Below are 21,355 nucleotides of genomic sequence, written 5' to 3'. Positions count from 1 at the left end.
TTCTGCAGACTTCCATTTCTTTAGTATCCTTTGGTCCATTAAGAACTTTGACTTTCGTTTCCAAGCAGCTAATCGTCGTAACCTGCGCCAAGATCTCTTCTTGGCGTCTTTCGAATTCCAATAATGCTTCCGTCTCTTCAAATTCCTTAGTCTCTAATTGCTCCTTCGTCTCCTCAAGTTCGAATTCAAGTTGAACTATCCTTCTAATCAGGTCATTCACCTTTCCATTTGCCGTCGGTTGTTCTACTACAATAGTTTTAGATTCTTGCAGCAGACCTATGACTTCCAATTGTTTTTGGGTGCACTCATTTTCCAGTCGGAGGATCTCTCTGTCCCTCTGCAAGGCCTGTTCTCTCAGCTTTTTGAGTTCCTCGTTTTTGTCAGCTAATTCTCTTTCACATTTGTCGAGCTCTTTCAAATTTTCCAGGGCCATCTGTGTCTGAATGGTAAGGAATTGTAACTCGTCCTCTAAACCTTTGATCTTCAAGGTCTTGTTCTCGTTCTCCCTCTTCAGCTTTTCTATGTTCTTCTCTTTCCTTCCATTCTCTTTTCGAAGTCCTTCCAGGTCCTGATTCAGCTTGTTCATTTTCATTTGCATTTCTTCTCGGTTTTTATCGTTTTGCCGTAGATCTCGATGCAAAGTGTCCTTCTCCATCGAGAGAACTGCGACCGTGTTTTCCAAAATAATTAGCATCTGGTCTCTCTCTTCGTTTTCTTTTATTTGGACTTCTGTAACCTTCGCCTTTTCAATCATTTCGTTTTTCAGATTCTGCATCTCTTCGGACATTGAAAAGATGTTTCTTTCCTTTTCTTTGTTCAGTCGTTCGAGGTCTCTGACGTGTTCTTCCATCTGCAGTTTTGCTATGGTCAGGCCCTCTACCTTGATCAGTAATTCGTGGATCAGCTGATCCTTTTCTAATCTCTCTTTCTCAAACCTCAAGAAAACATTTTTATTTTCCTTGATTACTTCCTCGAACTTTCGACTTATATCCAAATTCCTTGCTTCTTCACTGCCTGGATGGTCGCCTTCTTCTTTACTGAAACGTTCGTATACTACTTCGTTATCCGAAACATGGTCTTCTTCAAAGCCAGAGTGATCAATTTCGTCCTCCTGATTTCCAGCCTCATCAAGACAGGCAGAGCTGTCGGAGGCCATGAAATCGACAAAGAACTGAACCATTTTAATGCTAAATCCACGAAGTATAAACACTCCAGTGAATAGCATAACAATAATGGCAAACAATGTAATCACGCTGGGGACTTGAACCATGGAGCCAAAGCACTGTGCAAGCACAACTGTAAGCAAACTAAGAAACATCTTTGTTCGTTACAAATCAACTCTCTTTCCTTATCATTACTTTTAAAAAATCACACGTGACGTGTCTGGATTCTGGCGTCATTTGTGATTCCGCCGGAGCCGATCCTGTCTTCGGGAATGTTTGCTGATCCCCGGACGCAGTAGATGTGTCTGGATTCCGGAGTCAATTTTGGCTTCACGGGAGCTGCTTCCGTCTTCATATGTATCAGAGGTGGGGAATTCCTATGCAATCCCCAGGGTCTTTCTGAAGATCCTGGAGCCAGTCTTTACACACATACTCAAACACAAGCGCGCGCGCACGCACGCACGCACTCGCGCACACACACACACACACACACACACATATATATATATATATATTATATATATATATATATATATATATATATATAATATATATATATATATATGTATATATATATATATATATATATATATATATAATATGTGTGTGTGAACTCTATTTTTAGTGCAAAATAGCTGACAACAGATACACGATTTAGGTTATAAATAAGAAAGCTAATTAGAATGCAAATTTATTATCGACTAAATACTTTCGTACAAGAATATTAATTTGATAGTTTGCCTCCTCAGTTTCTGCTGCATTTTTTAGGACAAGAGTACTGTCGACACAGTTGACCTTTGACATAGAAATATATTTTAAATACTAGTTATCATTTCAATAAGAATAGTTATATTTTGTATTAATAAATCCCGTCAACTCAAATTCATCTTTTAAATTAAGTAATCTGTATGTCCCTAAATTTACACACTTTATAGTTGTTAGCTTAGTTTCAAGTAAAAATTGGTCAATATATTTCCATTTGATAAGTATTATCTCTTATTTCAGTATCATTTAGTTCATATATTTTTTATCTAAAATTATTAACTTGGTTTCAAGTGCGAATTGACAAACATATGTTCTCGTTATTAGTATTAGCTCAGGGTTTAATGTAAATTGACCAATATATTTTCACAATATAAGTATTAGCTGAATTTTAAGTATAAATTGTCCAATACATCTTTACTTATAAGTATCAGCCTAGGTTTCAGTGTAAAATGACAAAACGTTTCAATTTTGTAAATATTAGCTCAGTCTTAAGTATAAATTGACCCATATATTTTTAACTTTATAAATATTAGCGGGGGCATTTTCACTTAATAAGTATCAGATCAGGTCATAATATAAATCGACCAATATATTCAAACCATACAAATTTTACCTCGATTATATAGGTCAGTATATTTTCACTTTGTAAGTACTAAGTCATTTGAAATTCTCAGAAGCGTTCAGATTCCAGTTCAGTTCCCAGAACCTGTAAGATACCACTCCTGAGGCGTGACGTCACGAGGTTACGAGATGCGGAAGGTGATGGGCTCCAAAACCAGACACATAGTCGCTGCTAAAAATCCAATGATGACAACAATAAACGCAGCCTGAAAAGGAGAAAATATTCTCATTGTTAGATTGGTTAAAACTGGACGTAAAGGTCCCCATTAGCATTCGCTTATACCTGCATAGTTATGTCCGCGCAGTCGGCCTGTGCAAACAAAACAATCCACTAACGTTCTGTTATAACTCAGGCAAAACTGAAGCTTATTGAGTTCGGTTTTGCCTGCGCAGGTATAACTGAACGTTAGTGACGGCCTTTAAGATTCATAGTTTTTTTTCTTGCTAATTTTGACGCAATACGATATCATAGTTTGATTTTGGCAAAATTTTAAATATACAAACTTTTTTTTATTTTGAAAATGGCTGAATCTATATATATTAAATAGATATATATATATATATATATATAAATATATATATACATATCTGTGTGTGTATGTGTGAATGTGCGTGCGTGTGTGTAATGTATCCGTATATATATATATATATATATATATATAATATATATATATATATATATATATATATATATATATATATATATAGATATATATATATATATATATATATATATATATATATAATAATATATATATATATATATATATATATATATACTATATTACACACGTGCGTGCACACACACATATATTTCCATGAAATAAAATTGGCAGAAAAAGACCCACAAGTAAATAACCCCAGTGACAAACACACCATTAACAAATTATTTTCAAAGGTAATATCAAGTCAAGAACTGACTTAGAACTGTCCTAGAACCCCTTAAGAAAATGATTGCTAAAAGTCCTGTCTCACAGAGCTCCCTGTTCACCATAGCCATCTTTCGTCGGAACAAAACTGGATCCTTTTGGACAGAGAGACACATCTCAGACTCATGTTGCAGCAAGATTTAAAAATATAACAATAAAAGCAAAACTGATCAGTGCAAACCGACACGGTTCTTCAAAGACACGACGTACAACCAATAACAATTTTTGTAGCAAGAATTAAAGCAAAAAAAAAAAAGTAGAATAAAAATTAACACAAAAGTCATTCTCATTACAACCTGACACAAACGAGCAATACAACTCACTTGCAACTGAGTGAGGGTGGAAGGCGAGGTCACTGATTCTCCTCCTTCAGGTCTGGGCAGCGAAATCTTTCGGATTTCGTCGTCTTTCCACTTGATGACGAGCCCTCCTTCGTTCATCCTCGGCACACTTCGATTTTACAAGTGTAAAACGGATATAATTGGTAATCAAAACCTTAAAGTTCAAGACTGGTCTAGTAGAGTACAATGTTTCACTTGGAATCTATAATACCAACAACTTATCATCATAAAAAGTGTCGTTATCAACTGATTAGTATGATCTTTCCTGGTTAGTAACACCCCATGGATTTGCGTGGATCGTTGTCTAGGACTAATATTTCTTGGGGGTTCATTGTCTTTATATGATACTGACAGCCTTTTGTTTATGCTTTTACGGTCATCCCCAACGGGCTAGTACTAAACACGCCGCGAACGTGGATACTTACTGGGTTAAAACCCTTGGGGTCACTATCTAAGTTAGATTCTTTTAGGCTCAATGCGAATGGAAAGATTCCAGGTACCTTTTGTCCTAGAGTGGCAGCCCGGACCATTGAGATACAACAAACAAGATACCGACTGTAACCCCTACTGGTATTTAGGGATAGACTTGTAAACTGTGAAACTGGCCGTCTGCCGAAAATATATGGGTGGCTTACTTAACAAGCACCCCTAATTGCCTGTTAGATTTTGGGTCTAGATCCAATATATGAGATAACAGATGAAACTAATATATAATATATCTGCAGACTCTCCTGATTATAGAATGACCAGTGACACATTTTGGAGGGTGGTTTCCCCCCTGATTGATACACTGAAAAGAGGCGGTTAATTGGATCTAGATCCAACTTAGGAGATGCTAAGTAAAATTTACACTACAATAGCACTGCACATCATAGAATACTGTGGTGGTAATGACAGACATTTTAGTGGGTGGTTTCCGCCTGACAGATGCCCCACAACTAGTTGGGAGGGGGAGGGGGAGACAGGATCTGCATCCAACATTGGAGATCCCAAGTAACATTTGTACTATAATAACACTTCATATCCTAGAATGCTGTGATGGTAATGCCAGACATTTTAGTGGGTGGTTTCCCACTGACAGACACCCCACAACGAGTTGGAAGGGGGAGGAGGAGGTGGAGACAGGATCTGCATCCAACATTGGAGATCCCAAGTAAAATTTGTACTACAATTAGCACTGCACATCCTAGAGTACTGTGGTGGTAATGACAGACATTTTAGTGGGCGGTTACCCCCTGACAGACACCCCACAACGAGTTGGGAGGGGGAGGAGGAGGTGGAGACAGGATCTGCATCCAACATTGGAGATCCCAAGTAAAATTTGTACTACAATTAGCACTGCACATCCTAGAGTACTGTGGTGGTAATGACAGACATTTTAGTGGGCGGTTACCCCCTGACAGACACCCCACAACGAGTTGGGAGGGGGAGGAGGAGGTGGAGACAGGATCTGCATCCAGCATTGGAGATACCAAGTAAAATTTGTACAACAATAGAAATTTGTACAACAATAGCACTGCATATCCTAGAATGCTGTAATTTTTATGTCAGACATTTTAGTGGGTGGTATCCCCCCTGACAAACATAACCTACGATTGGAGGGGAGAGATGGGGCACTTTGAAATTATCTGTCTTGAAAATCTATCATAGGCAATATTGATATTAGAAATATGGTAATTATCTGAAATTTGTGAGCCTAATAAAATGTAAAAGACAAAAAATTCAAGAAATATTGTGATGTTTCAGGATAAGAATTACTGCCTGGGTTATTTTTTAAAATTCCTGTTGAAGTATGGAATGTCTCACCTCATTAATTCCATCACATTTATATGAAAAACTATGTAAGAGACTTACTACTTTCTATAGTTTCACACACAAATATATATATATATATATATATATATATATATATATATATCATATATATATATATATATATATATATATATATATATATATGTATATTAATATATATATAATATATATAATATATATATTATAGTATATATATATATATATATATATATATATATATATATATATATATATATATATATATATATATATATTATACACTATTAGCACTATCCTTTGGTGTCGAGTTATTACTTCACACAAAGTAGTATTTTTTTCTGAATGGCTGAGCATTTTTGAATAATTGAACCAGTCATATGGTGCCACTCTCAATTCCTCTAAAATAAGAAATGTAAGATAAGTATTCTCTTTTTAATAGCGTCTTTGGTCATTTTCTTTTCTTTTTGCAGAATAGGCCAATAGTTAGGGCACTGCAGCCATGTCGAGGTTCGTAGCCCAACGTGTCTTGCCACCAACTGAATTGTTCTTTAGTTGCTGTTGGTTCGTGTGGATGAAATGGAATTTTCATCGGATATGGGAGTTGGATTAATATTAAGACCAAAGTCCCATCATAAAGAGCCGTTTTAGCACCCGCACATTCACAAAGAGATGATGTATCACAACACAAATAATTACTGGAAACGGAAATGTGAATGAATTGTTCAAGATTGGCTAACTACAAAACATTTTCCCCCATTCTGTTCCCCCTCCCGAAGTTGACGATCATACAACTTGAAGCTCCTGACTCCCAAATTAAGTAGGCCTATAATAGCATGTCAAATGTCTAATAGTCCACTTATTTTCGGCTGCCCCACTCAAATTGATCCGTACACTTTCGCCAAGTATCCGGTACCGTATATGTTCAGGGAAGAAAATTTAAACTCAACTAAAAATTATACTTACGGGCAAATTAAGGCGAAAATTGCCCGCAGTTTGATGTTTAAAGCCAGCTGAGTGCAGAGCCAAAATATATAGGGTCTGCTCAACTCGGCAGTGGGGGCGGAGCTAATCCTGTGATGTCACAAGAGTGACACTTCCTGTGCTTCTCCATTGAATTACTTAAAGAACCTTTAGTTTTTCTACGTTTAATCCATATCGCATGGTGTTTTTGATATAATCTTGGTAAAATCTGTAAAGAGGTCACATGCTTGATGTTTTTTAATACCCATTCAAAGTATATAGGGTCTGCACAACTCGGCAGTGGAGGCGGAGCTAATCCTGTGACATCACAAGAGTAACACTTCTTGTGCTTCTCCATTGAATTACTTACGGAACCTTTAGTTTTTATACATTTAATTCATATCGCATGGTGTTTTTCATAAAATCTTGATAGAATCTGTAAAGAGGTCACATGTTTGATGTTTTTTAATACCCATTCTCTCATTTAGTCACCAAGCCTTGTTTTATTTCACATAAAATATACCAGTTTCAACACACATAGCTACTCCAGTTTTCTTTGTATGTTTTTTCTTTACCTATTTATTTACTTACCTATATACTGGTTTGCTGTATTCTCTTCAAGTCCATTTTTTATAACATGACAACTCTCTCTCTCTCTCTCTCTCTCTCTCTCTCTCTCTCTCTCTCTCTCTCTCTCTCTTTCAGGTAGTAATATCATCAAGATTATAAATAATTGTTAAGAAATGTATTTAGTTCTGTCACTGTGTTCATACCTCACTTTGAAAAGCAACTTTTTTTATGCTAAAGGTTAGAATGAGAGATTAATTATATTTTCCAAATCTTAGTATGAATACTACTTGTTATGCACTAAATACAAAGAAAATGTGGATACAGGCAGTGTAAAAAATGGCAGTTGCATTTGCATGACTTGACCACGAAAAAAAACATATCAACTGTATAAGAATTACATCATATACAATACAAGGTATCAAAGGAATAAATGATGAAGACAATGATACAGGGAACACATTTCCAGCAAATGTCTCATTAGCACTTCATATCATAAATATACTTCCGAACACATTAAGTTTACATATAACACAAACTATATACATAAAGGTATTAATTCTGCATGCCTCAAACGATTATAATATTTTCGGAAAAACAGTACAAAAAGGTACTATTCGTCAGTCTGGCTGGATGTAACTGATGACGTTTCACAAGGGGCGGGGCTAGATTTCCGATCTCCCACGAACGCTTAATTTTTATTAATTTTTGCGTGAGTAGATAATTTTTCCTGTGCGCGATTATGGGTTTGAAAGTAATTGTAATTGCAATGTGCCATATACCAATTAAAAGGGCATTCTTTGTACTTTTACATGCTATATGGCAAAATGTAATAAGATGAAAAATTATGCAAGAAAAATGTGGTAAATATTTACATAAAATTTAAACATTTTGGTCCGTCTTTGACCTAGAATTCCTCGAAAATTTCTGAGAACATCTATCAATTTTATTTATGCATTATATAGTAAATTTTATCAGCTTTCTAATCCATTTTCAGTTTCTTTCTACCTTCATCCCTTAATCAGCTACGCTACAAAACGTGAATGTATATAGGTTGACGGATGAAGTAATTGCAAATTTTTGTATGCATAGATAATTTTTTCTGTGCGCGCTTGTGAGTTTGAAAAAAATCGTAATTGTAATGTGCCATATATCATTTGAAAGAGCATTCTTTGCACTTTAACGTAGTTTACGGCAACATGTAATAAGAGGAAAATTTACATAAAAAAAACGCCATCGCAAAAATAGTTATATAAAAATGTTATCGTAAATATAGTTTCATAAAGATATGGTCCTTTAGTAACCGATGACGTTTCACAGGGGGCGGGGATAGGTTTTAGTCTACCCTCCTCTCGTTCCGAAGGGTACTGTCCTTGAAGCGCGTGGGGAGTGAGGACACCTACAGCATACGTCACCTAATTACCAAAACCAGCAACACTGCCCCCCCCCCTCCCCGCGCCTCAACAAACAAACTCCTAGTCCTTGCACGACAAGAGTGTTTAGACTGAAAAGGGCTTAGAAGGAAATACCAGGAAAGGGACACTAAGCGCTAAAGCTCCAAAGTTTTCCTTGCGCCAAACTCTCCGACAGAGCAAGCGGCAGGAGTAACGTCATAAGTTAACAAATATACTGTCACGCCCTTATCAAAGAGGAGGATGTGATAGGGAACGAAAGTTACGTCCTTGGCCCGCCGACTACGGGATACATACACACACACACACACACACACACACACTGGGGGAAGGCAGCTGTAAGGCTATCACAAATCGTGGGTTTGTATACTAATAATATCAAACACAATATACCTATTAAAACATAAACATTAATCCCACTAGGAAAAAAAAAAGGAGTTCAACGACAGTCAGGCAAGAGCTCACGAATACACACGGAGATCGGACGACAGACGGCCGAAAACAAAGTAAAAAAACAAAAAATTATAAAGTTTGTTATTAAACTTTAATATCGTTCTTTAGTAGTTGCAAATACAAGAGTGATAATAGGAATATGATATATGCCACCATGTTTGTAAGTGACTAAGTAAAATTCTGTTAACCAAAGTCAGTACTTTGAATAACATCAAATCAGGTAGAAGGGCATAGAGCCCATGCCCAATTTTTCTTCTTAATATAACTGAAATAACATTTTCAAGTATTTTATTTTGCATATACATAAATATGCAATGACATTTATAGAAGAAAATGTCCGGTTTTGGGAAAAACACCCCTCCCCACAAAAAAAAAACTGGGTACGGGCCTGAAAATAAATTTCCAAGGTAGTTCGTGCCAAGCGATTACATAGACTTACCGAGTATGTTATCAAATAAGTATAGAATAATTCACAATCTCAAATCCAGGAAATGTTTTCTTCATCTGACACAAATCACGAATGCAACGTTACCAAGGGTAATAAATAGTAAGGTGGGTTAAGATAGATGGTTCCACGATATAGAAACCACGTCATTACTATATCGTGGATGCATCTTGTCTTGGCCCTGGCGCTCGCCTGCCTAGGCCACAGTCCCTTTATGCCAGGACTGTGCATTGATGGAAGGCTTCGTGTTATTGTAATTTAATTGAAATGCAATTACTTAAACGTTATTCAAGGTAAGTGTAGTTATTTCTATTTAATGATAATTGTAATTTCAATTTAATTAAAAAAAAACATTTGTAACTGTAATTTCTTCGGTCTAAAATTTTCAAAATGTTTTTGCTGCATTTTTGCCAAGGGAATAAGTGTACGAAATTTTATTACGCAGCAACATATTGGATATAGTAAGTATATTTGTAACTAATTAAAATTCTGAATTATTAAAAGTGAGTATTTATCATTATAATTGTATTTACCTTTCCCATCCTTATTATTGTAGTTGCAATTGAAATTTGATAATAGGACAGGTAATTATAATTAACTTAAAGCATATGCAATTACTTCAAGCCGGATTGACGGAAATTCGTCTGCTTGACGGATGAAGACGTCATACTACAGACATGACGTCACCTGCGGAAATTTTTCTTTACAGCAATGAAAGTTTACAAATTTCTTTACGTTTCTTCTGATTTATGTGACACGTAGCGATAGCACAAGACACCATAATTTATCTGTTAAAATGTCAACACAGTTAACTTAAATTGGTATCGTTAGGTCCACCTGAGATATCACCCGTCCAATTGCATCGGCCGAGGAAAATAGGCAAAAATACAAACTGTAATTTTATTGACCTTTGAAAATACAAAAATTAAAAAGATAGATAATTTTGACTGTGATCATAGCAAGTATCACATTAATTCTAATTTTAGCTCTCTTTTGAGAATTATTTCTTAAAAATACAATGGAGGAAGATACTGAACAAAAACTAGAAAATCATCAGGTTGTGACTACCTTCACTACACATGAAAGCACAACCCTGGCCAGAAAAAGAATTGAGGTGCTTAGGACATAAGAGAGAGAGAGATGAAAAAAAAAAAAGACATTTTTAGTGTTAGGATTTTACATACCCTAAATCACAGCTATAGTTCGTAGCCTACTAGGGTATGTCTACTGCAATAATATTGAATTATTTTCTAATAATACATATTTATAAACATCAGTATTCATTATTCCAAAGACGTCCCGTGTGTCCTTGGCGACAATCTGCTCCAAATGAGTGTCTGAGAGACCACAGACAATTTTAGCTTAGTTTACCATCAGTAATATACTGTATACTGCATAGGTACAGTATCACTATACGTACTCTGTTTTTTTCCATCTGTCCGTCTGCCTGTAGTATTTGCACATGGTAACAATGCGTCCCGGGCTTTCAATAGTTACGCTATGTGTAAGCTTTAGGTAAATAAAAGGACATCTGGGTGTACATTTGCAACTGAAAGGTGTTATAATAATTTACTGTATGTGAGTTACACCGTTAATATTCGAAATAGGATATTGTTATTATTTCTGAATGTAAGCTGCCTTTTCGGGGTGGCGAATGGAACAGCCAGACGCAAATTCCATTTAACATGTGCTAAACCAAGTTACGTCATATCGTATCCGGCTAAAACGCACTTTATAAAAAGTAAAAGTATATACTGACATACTTCCGTGTAATGAAGTAACACATAGCTCAGTAGCAGAGTAGGTATGGTCCAATACAGTTGACAACTTGCCGTAGTGAACAGCAAGAGAACCAATTTTCCCGCCACTGCGTGAAGCTGTTCCATTCGCCACCCCGAAAAGGCAGCTTGCATTCAACAATAATTACAATAACCTATTTCGAATATTAACGGTGTAACTCACATGCAGTGAATTATCAAAACACTTTTCAGTTGCAAATGTACACCCAGATATCCTTTTATTTACCTAAAGCTTACACATAGCGTAACTATTTAAAGTCCGGGACTCAGTGTTACCATGCGCAAACACCACAGGTGGATGGACAGATGGAAAAAAACAGAGTATAGGTTCACCTGGGTCGGGATCATCACTCTAACCGAGTGGCAGTGGGAGCTTGGATAGATGTTTGTCCCTTATCACAATCACAGGAAGACTACTGAGACTCCAGATGGACTAGCTGCACTAAACATGGAATTTTGAAGCAAAGGAGGAAGGGGGAATTAAAATGTAGGTGGGGGCCCATGCAGGCAGAGGTGGACCAGCAAATACCAATCTAGGGTTAAAAAGCTATTTCTATTAAGGCGAAATTTTAAAAACAAACAAGTAAAAATCATAATTTGGTGTGTGTTACCACAGCGCTCAATGTGGAAGACACTTCCTCTTTCTCTTGATACTTTCGCAAAAGAGTACTATCATAAGCTCATGTTTTTAAATGTAATTGTAAAAGTATCATTTAGTCTAATTTGCTAAGTTATTACTGCAAATCATAGTAATAAATATATAAATTTAGGAAGTTGTAATCCCACACTGTTTAACATGAAATAGGCTAAAATAAACATTTTATAGGTAAATGGTAATTAGAGGTTAATGTAGTAACCCCACAGAATGGTTGCCCACGTTCAAAGTTTTTATGTCCAACTTACTGATCCGCATAGTATCAGTAAACAATGTACAATCCTTTTATTTTCCAATCGATTTATACAGTCAGCCTGCTGTGTTTCAATTAGCACAATATAGATACAGCAACATACCTCATGCAGGAATTCCTTGTTGGTCAGCTGGCATTCCTCCAGCAAACCTGGCAGCAATCAGAAAATCAAGCTTGTGTGTAGCTAAAAGTAGTTCCTCCCTGTGCTGAAAACATAGGGCATTTGCCTTTTTCTTGATAATATTAAGGTCGTAAAAATCATCACTCTTACACTTACCACAAGTACCACAGACAGCCGACTGACTGACGTTTGTTGCAAGCAAGGTATCTGAGAAAGAGGTAACGTCATGCACATTGAACACTATGGTAACACAAACCAAAATATGATTTTTACTTGTTTGTTTATTAAGTTTCGCTATAATAAAATTAGCTTCGCAGGCTTAAAGGAAATTTTAGATTTTTTGTTATATTCCTGATACTGACAATGATTAAAAAATAAAAAATAAAATAAAAACAATAAAAAACAAGCCGTACTTGAAAACTAATTCTTTGTCCTGATTGGCTAGCTATCAGTGACGTCACTAGGCGTCTCCCCATTTATACCATGCTAGTCAGCTTTCAGTAGCAAAAGCGGGAAGACGGTCTTTTAAACTATGTTGACATTTTAACATAGCTAAACTATAGTGTCTTGTGCCACATATATAAAAAAACAAGGAAATTTGTACATTTTCATTGCTTTCCAAGGAATATTTCCACAGGGGACGTCATAACTGTAGTATAACATCTTCTTCCGTTTAGCAGACAAATTTCCGTCAATCAGGTTTGGAGTAATTACATTATGCTTTATGTCAATTACAGTTACAATTACAATTACCAGTCCTATTGTCAAATTACAATTGCAACTAAAATTAATATTAAATAGAATGCCCGATTACAATAACCTTAAAAATGTGTAATTACATTTGAATTAAATTACAATTACAACAAGCTTGCAGTCAATGCACAGCTCTGGCGTAAAGGGGGCGTGGCCTAAGCAGGCAAGAGATGCTGACAAGTAAATTGTTTCACTCCAGATGCAACACCCTTACTTATAACCCACCTTGGTTGCAAGTAACTGGTTAACAGCTCACAAGATAAAATGACGACTGGTAGAGTAGTAGCGACCAAGGTGGTTATAAGTAAGGTGGTTGCATCTAGAACGAAGGAAATTGACTAGTCAGCATCTCTTGCCTGCCTTGGCCACGCCCCATTTATACTAGGGCTGTGCGTTGAAGGTAAGGTTGTTGTAATTATAATTGTAATGTAATTGAAATGTAATTAATTACATATTTTTAAGGTAATTGTAATTCTTTGTTTCTATTTAATATTAATTTTAGTTGTAATTGTAATTTGTTAATATGACTAGTAATTATTATTGTAACTGTAATTGACATAAAGCATAATATAATTACTCCAAGCCTGACTGACGTAAATTTTTATGCTAAACAGATGAAGACGTCGTCTACAGATATGACGCCACTTACGGGAATATTTCTTGGAAAGCAATGAAAATCTTCAAATTTCCTTATGTTTTTCTGATTTATGTGACACAAGACCCCATGATTCAGCTATATTAAAATGTCAACATAGTTAAAAAAAACCGCCTTCCCACTTTGACTACTGAAAGACGACGAGCATGGTATAAATGGCGAGGCGCTTAGTGACGTCACTAATAGCTAGCCAATCAGGACAAAGAAAAAGTTCAATCACGGCTTGTTTTTTATTGTTTTTTATTTTTCAATCATTGTTAGTATCAGTATCAGGTGTACAACAAAAAATCTAAATTTTCCTATAAGCATACGAGACTATTTGTATTATAGCGAAGCTTAAAAAACAAGCAGGTAAAAATCTTTTGGTTTGTGTTACCACAGCGCTTTATGGGGTGCTGATAACGAGTGGCGGGAAGCGGCCGCGCCGCCTGCTGGCCGCTCACAAGTTTTTTTAATTGCACTGTAGTATTTGGTTCTCAACTTCTTGGTTCCCCCACGCACTTTCGTGTTATTATGTTTCATCGTCAATATCAACAACACATATCCTGTGGCATAAACAAACTGGTATTAATTGGTTTCATAACTTTGATATGTAATTTGGTAAATCATTGTAAAGGTAGGCCAAATTGGCTATTCGAGGTTACAAACATTTCGTTTCATCCACATCTAGACATTTCTTTGAGAAAATGATGTTACTCGGAACGTTATGTTCAGTTGCGACTGCAATAAATTTAGTGCTCTCATCTCCAGTGGAAACAGACGGAGTGTGCAAGGTCAGACTTAGACAGCTAGAAGTTATTTTCTTTGAAGTGTACTCGTAGTTATTAACTATTTTCGATTATTCTTGGCTGATTTCTCTTTTAGAGCATTGCTTCTCTCTTGCATTTCATTCCTACTGCCCTGCTCATTTTCTGATTTCACCGGCAGCTGTAGTTCTTATTTTCAATAAAGGAAATAATGTATTATCCTTCTGGGTTTGTTGTTTATGTGCTACACTAATGCCGAGTTCTAGCTAACCTATTCCAAAGATGAAATATATTACTATTTTAAAACTGACTGGAAAAGTATTTTAAACAAATCAAGTCAGTTTTTCTCACAATAAGAAAAAAATCTTCACTAAAGACTGGCATGAGCCTCCTTCCATTATTGCACTCTTCTAAGAAACATGAGCAATCTGAATATGACCCATTTGGATGGAAGACAAAAACTCACTCTATACTAAGGTTGGATAAAGCACAATAACTTCATTGCTAGAATACACTTGAATTGGTTTTACTCGGGATGACTCATGAAATAGCCCGAATCCCACTAGTATGCACACTAGGCAGATTATGACTGGTACTGAGGTCTTGACAGCACCTTACCCATTTATCTAAACCATTTTCATCACGTGGATTCCAGAATATTTCATAAACATGCATGCCCTGATGGAGAAGTTCATAAATCTTATTGGTTAGCTTAATAAATGTTATATTACGTACAAAATTAAAAATGTCTTCAAAGTAATGACAGTCAATAAAATAATATAGGTGGATTGAGATTGTAATGCCATTAAGGATCAAAATGAAGATTTTTAAGACAGTTATCAGACCGGTACTACGTATTGTATGGGACAGAAACTTGGGTGCTAAATAGGAAGGACTGTAAAGAACCGAGATGAGAATGGTGAGATGGATTGCTGGAATACCACTACTGGAAAGAAGGGAGAGTGACATAAGAAGCTAGGTCTCGTAGAGAAGAATGTGTCGTATATGTAATGTAAAGGAGAAGGCTATAGGGAAGCTAGTCTGAGATACTATGGGCAGGTAATAAGAAGCTAGGAGGTGGAACCAATCAAGAGAACTAAGAACATGCCAGTGATGGGGGGTTGGGGGAGGGTAAGGAGTGTGGGGCGTCAGCTGATCAGATGGATGGATGTGGTGAGGAGGGATATGGGTGAGGCGGGACGCGGGGAAGAAGATTCTCAAAGAATAGAAATAGATGGAGAAAGTACACTCGAGCGGCCGACCCTGCTACACAGTGGGACTAATACGGTCGAAAGAAGAAGAATTGAGATTCGTAACGAATGTATAAAGAATGAATAAAAATACTCGGTAAAATGCTTAAGAAGAGCACTCCAGGTATATGAAATATGACACAGAGGAAACAATGCCTACAACTGACAATTATACTAAAAATGCAATATTATTTACCCATATAATCCACAATAACATTCATTTCCACCAGTATTCGAACAGATAAGATAGGTAAATAAAATAGCTGCTCAAAATTAGGAATATTATATTCATAACACTATTCAATATGAATGAACTTGATCTTTTCAGTAGCCTTCACAGAAGGATCACCATTAAGCGTACATAGCCATTGGCAACATGCTATTGCAATACATTTCAATAAAAAATAAGGTCTGCAATCACTAGAATAACAGCATACATCTCACTTTAGAAGCTCAAGTCTTGGCATTTGTACCTACGAGGCAGAATATAAGAGCTAAGAACAAGTAGCCTTATTGAAATAATGACACTTCCCCACAATACGATAAGAAGGTTACGTAGGGCCGAAGGTAAGAAAGACAATGATGATTAAGCGTAATAATCAACTAGATAGCATTTTCAGATATATGTAACTCATGAAGATTATAAGGAATGTGCGTGTGAAATTGACTTTAAAAAATAGGGACTTAATCTATCTTTGTAAATATTTAGCTCTCATCGAAGGCCTCTATATTACTTGCAAAATGAAGTTAATATAAAACTATCTGCCACTACCACTTAAGTTACCTTTGGTCAGCATTTACGATAACTGTTTTCCAAGCAGGCTTGAAATATGCCATAATGCTAAAACCTATGAATCTACAATTGTAGTGGTACTATATACTATATCTACTGATTAAAGCTTTAGGTGAGGTGTATACGGACGCCATTCAAGAATAGTCTTATTATGTCTCTTGAAAGACCATTTAATGGTATGAAGATGACGTCAAAACAAAGCAACATCCGCTCAGTTACTCATTCTCTCGGTTGCTACTTTGCTTCGTTTTTTTTTTTTTTTTTTTTTTTTTTTTTTTTTTTGCTCTTCAAAGAAAATGACGCAATTATTTTTTGCTTGAGACTTAATTTACGCGCGTGATTTCGGCGTATTCAAGTACAGTCAAAGTATGACATAAACTTTGGACGGACTGGTGGGATAAGTTTACCTCAAAAGTACCTAAAGAGAGAATTAATTTAGAGTACTTTTTACCACTCTCTCTCTCTCTCTCTCTCTCTCTCTCTCTCTCTCTCTCTCTCTCTCTCGAGAAAAAATATAACAAATATAACGAGAAATATGATAGAGAATAAATGAAGCTCTGGTTTGTGTTCCTGCCCATAAGGACTTCATCCGAGTTGTAAGTGGAAGAAGGATGTATGAATTGACATCACTTCCCTTTCTTTTGTTGTTCATTACCGCTGATTATGTTTATTAGTGTGAAATGTGCAACTTCTTTAGATGAGAACTGCAATGATGTAGACTGTGAATCCACTAAGTGAGGGAAATCATGCTGAAAAGAGTTAGAGAGTTGGCTGCAAGTGTCAAAATCGCCTGTTTGGCCGTAACAACAGTTTATGTTTACAAAAAATACTAAATATACCAAAATACATAACTTGCTCGTACTTTAAGCACTCTTCAAACTTACAAATATGATAACCCATCAGTGACTTTTCTTACTGATGTCAATCATAATGCTTGAGTTTTCGATTCACGTCACTTTTTACTTTTCATATCAATTATTATTTCCTGAAAACTCCAGAATATTAGAGCAAAGCATGCCTTAGATAATGTACTGGTGAGAGATCACTGTTATTTAATATTTCCTCCTTATATATACATCATACATATATAATATATATATATATATATATATATATATATATACTATATATAATATGATGTATGTATGTATGTATGTACATAGATAAGGCATAATATGTAAATATAATACATATATATATATATATATATATATTATATATATATATATATACATACATACACACACACACACATTATATATATATATATATTATATATATATATATATATATATATATATAGAAGTTGTTGCACTCACCATTTTCAACAGCTCTATATTCATAAAAATGCGCTTTTTGAAACAACTTGTGAAATAAAAATAATGGTAATATAAGTAGCTACTCTAACGAGCTTTCAAGTTCTCACCAAATGAAAATGCACAAAATTCCCTTTGATGGCTTGAAGTAAGTCCAGACTTACACAAACTTTTCCTTCCCCAGTTATTCAGATGTTGATGAACAAATTCTGGGCAAAGACACAGAATTTGTTCATCAACATCAAGCGGCAAAGCTGTAAACGATATCAGACATTAGTCAAAGAAATGAAAGAAAACGGCTCCCAAAAGACCATTCCCGAACTCTCCTTAAGTATTCTATAAGTGGTCCCTTTCACATCACCATCACGCTACAGTACAAAATGTCAACAACGCACGTCGGAAACTTAACACGTGCTGTCACAAACCAGTGGAAAGCGTTATAGTCTGGGGACTGGAGGTTTGAGGGGGGGGGGGGAGAGTGTCTGTGTGCATGATGAGTGGGAGAGTTACGTATATCATGTTCAAAGAAAATTGTACAAGTGTTTGCCTGATCTTTCATTACAGTCCACGTGATAGACTGGGACTTTGTTTTCTAATTAAAGTGTAAATCACTTGAAATCTTACAGCACAAATATAAAATTCCACACAGAACACTAGGCATAGAGCGTAAATCACCATAGAAATGTGATTCGGCAAGACTTTGAATACCAGAAATGAGCCCTTGGAATTGGTTTATCTGATTTTTTAATGATATAAATGAATGTCTTGGACCCAAAATTATATTTCTGGACAGTGGGACCATCATTTTAGGTAAATTAGAACATGAGGTACAGGGAAACTCAATTTTCATCAGACGCGATTCTGCAGAAAATTTCATGCAAATGCGTCATTTTCAAACGGCTATTACAAGAGAAGGCCCACCTTCCCAGAAGTCTACCTTGAATTTATCAAATCTGAAGAGTAACTCTCTGCCTCTCATGCACACAGACCGCCCTCCCCCAGCCCCTAGACTAGTATATAGAAGCACTAGTTACGATTACCAGTAAGTCGTCGTTTTGTATTTAACCTGTTTGGGATGTTTGTGCGATGTTATCTAAGCTTTTTTATAACATGTTTTACTGCAGTGTGAACGCATCCTTAAAATAACATTTATGATAACAACAGATGAAGGCTCAGGATATCACGAGGTAGACATTCTATCTGAACGAGTTACCATGCAAAGATAAAGAATTTTTCCCTTTTGACGAAAAAAAAAAGTTGCGCATTTTTTACACTAAGCTGAAATCACAGCAGCTAATCATTAGGTCAGGTGGTCAAGATGCCGAGAGCCATGGCTTGGAGGTGAAGGCGCTGCCGGAGGAATTCATAGAACTCGAGGTCTTCCTTCAGGAGGCTTTGGAGGGTCTCTAGAGTGGCTGCAGATACACGCTTCGTCGAGGACGGAGAATTATTGGTGTTGAGCTTCACCTCACCTGAGATTGACAGAATTAGTCTTATTAACTAAGAAAGAAAAGATAATTACAGTTTCAGTACATTATTGGAGTTAGTCACCGAAGTGGATGTCAACTAAATACAAAAGAATTTTCTAATATAAGAAATCACTGTAAGAAATGCAAGACATCATTCTCTTATGAAGAGTTTAATATTATCGCCCAAGCACCCAATGACCACTTTCTCCCCATCCTGGAATCTTTAACTATCAAGCAGCTTGTTCCTTTCCTAAACAGCCAGACCCCTTCCACTATTTTATATACCTATAGCCTAATTTGGCGTCGTCCTCCCGAAGACTGAGAATGGCACTCAGTTTTTAGCTCAGATAGAGTTAGTTACTAATACGTTCAAACATCATCATTTTTTCAAATATATATTTTTACTTATAATTATATATATATATATATATATATATATATATATAATATATATATATATATATATATTTTTAAGATATTTTTTAAAGCTTTTCAATATTAGGTTTTCAATATTTTGAAAATTTTCTTTAGTTTGTTTTTGTTATTTTTAGTTTAGTTTAAGTTCCATGTTTTAGACTTTGTGAGTTTTTTAACTGAGTCCATTTACCATAAGCAGCGAGGTTTAGAGTGGGCGAAAGCTAATTTTTCTAAAATAAATTTTGTTAAGTAACTTTAATCCTTGCTACATAAATTCAATGCTACAGTGCAATAGCAACTTTATATAGTGTGCGTGTTTAGTTTATATAATAGCTAATTTTTCATAATAAGTAAAAGATATGGGGAACAAACACACACACACACACACACAGCCGCACACCCCCCCCCCCCCCCACCCCTAACACACACAGACGAAAACGTCTGCAGTTCTTGTTCTGGGTGGATAAATGTATTTTCATAATTATCCAGCTCAATGTCATCACAGGCTCTTTCTTGCAAGGTGTTAAAGGGTATGAAAGCCTGGTGAGGACCCATGAACTCTACAAGCCAACTGATGAATTAAAGTTACTTGGAAATTTCTGTTAAAATCTAAAAAAGTGAATCGGTTCTCTGCAAGATCTCCTGCTAACGCACCGTGCTAATAATTATACGTACCTATACTGCTCTCTAAGCATAATATGCAAGCATGAATTTTACACTGTACTCCGTTAAGGCACAAGCACACTAAACACAAAATTGAGCTCAAGACCGGATTTGCTTGCATGCATTCACAAGCGAGACCTGCCATAATGATGGCGACAATCAACTGACAAGTCGAGCCGTACTTCGGCCACTTGCACTCTTCGGCGCTTACGTAGACCTACGCCCCTAAACCCTTTCCAGCAAGTGTCATTGTTATTTGGTTATTAATCACTTGATAGTTCTCCTTATCTAGCATTGAGCAGCATTTGCAATGCGTTCCAGTAACTCTCTCTCTCTCTCTCTCTCTCTCTCTCTCTCTCTCTCTCTCTCTCTCTCTCAAGAAAAATGATTTCAATATGAAACATACCTGAGCTGAGTCGTATATTGTGGACGTTACCAAAGTATCTCGGGAGATATCCTTCGAGAACAGACAGAGAAAGAGTAAATTCCTCGAGAATTCCTACCACACTATAGTACTGCTCCGCATGTCTTTTAGCTCTGTAGAGGGCCCATCGACTTCCTACTTTTCTGGTAAAAAGGAAAAAAAAAATCACTGCAACATAAGTGTTGTGTATAATAAATGGCATTCACTAAAAATACAAAATGCAAAGTAAGAAAGATCTCATAAAGATCATAGTTCTGGCCGAACTCGAGGAAAGCGCAGGACACCATGCTCGTTTCACAAGCAGCAGCTAGTAAGTCAGTTTGGTAAATTCGCATATTCTTACAAATGCAATTTGTATCTCTTATCGACGTGCATATATCAAACTAAGAAGTTTAAACTCTCTCTCTCTCTCTCTTTTAGTACGCGCTTTGCATAACGCATCACGCACAAGCTGTAACAAGCGCTAGGCCCGGCGCAGGGATGCCGTTTTGAGGAATTTCGTTTACTAATGTGACTTTCTGGTGACATCTGGCAACCCTCCATGGCTTTTCCGACCACAGGCCACGGCAGTGAGGAATAAAATTCTTCACT

At 36.2% G+C, this 21,355-nt stretch overlaps 2 protein-coding genes across 2 annotated transcripts in view; both read right to left on the bottom strand.

The window, feature by feature from the left end:
* Positions 1 to 1,180, bottom strand: part of LOC135218740 (interaptin-like) — a 1,506-nt gene extending 326 nt beyond the window's left edge. Inside the window, exon 1 of the mRNA XM_064255190.1 lies at positions 1 to 1,180. This exon is cut by the window's left edge and continues 326 nt beyond it. Within this exon, the coding sequence (XP_064111260.1) occupies positions 1 to 1,180 (1,180 nt within the window).
* Positions 1,181 to 17,790: 16,610 nt separating this feature from the next.
* Positions 17,791 to 21,355, bottom strand: part of LOC135218739 (uncharacterized) — a 41,630-nt gene continuing 38,065 nt past the window's right edge. Inside the window, exons 8-9 of the mRNA XM_064255189.1 lie at positions 20,747 to 20,907; positions 17,791 to 19,263 (exon numbers count right to left, since the gene is read on the bottom strand). Of these exons, the coding sequence (XP_064111259.1) occupies positions 19,097 to 19,263; positions 20,747 to 20,907 (328 nt within the window). The 3' untranslated portion in view covers positions 17,791 to 19,096. The remainder of the gene's footprint in view (positions 19,264 to 20,746; positions 20,908 to 21,355) is intronic.

This window comes from Macrobrachium nipponense, chromosome 1, assembly GCF_015104395.2.
Source record: "Macrobrachium nipponense isolate FS-2020 chromosome 1, ASM1510439v2, whole genome shotgun sequence".
In the NCBI taxonomy this organism is placed as follows: domain Eukaryota; kingdom Metazoa; phylum Arthropoda; class Malacostraca; order Decapoda; family Palaemonidae; genus Macrobrachium; species Macrobrachium nipponense.
The sequence above is the reverse complement of the archived record's forward strand: the minus strand, read 5'-3'. Positions and strand labels throughout refer to the sequence as shown.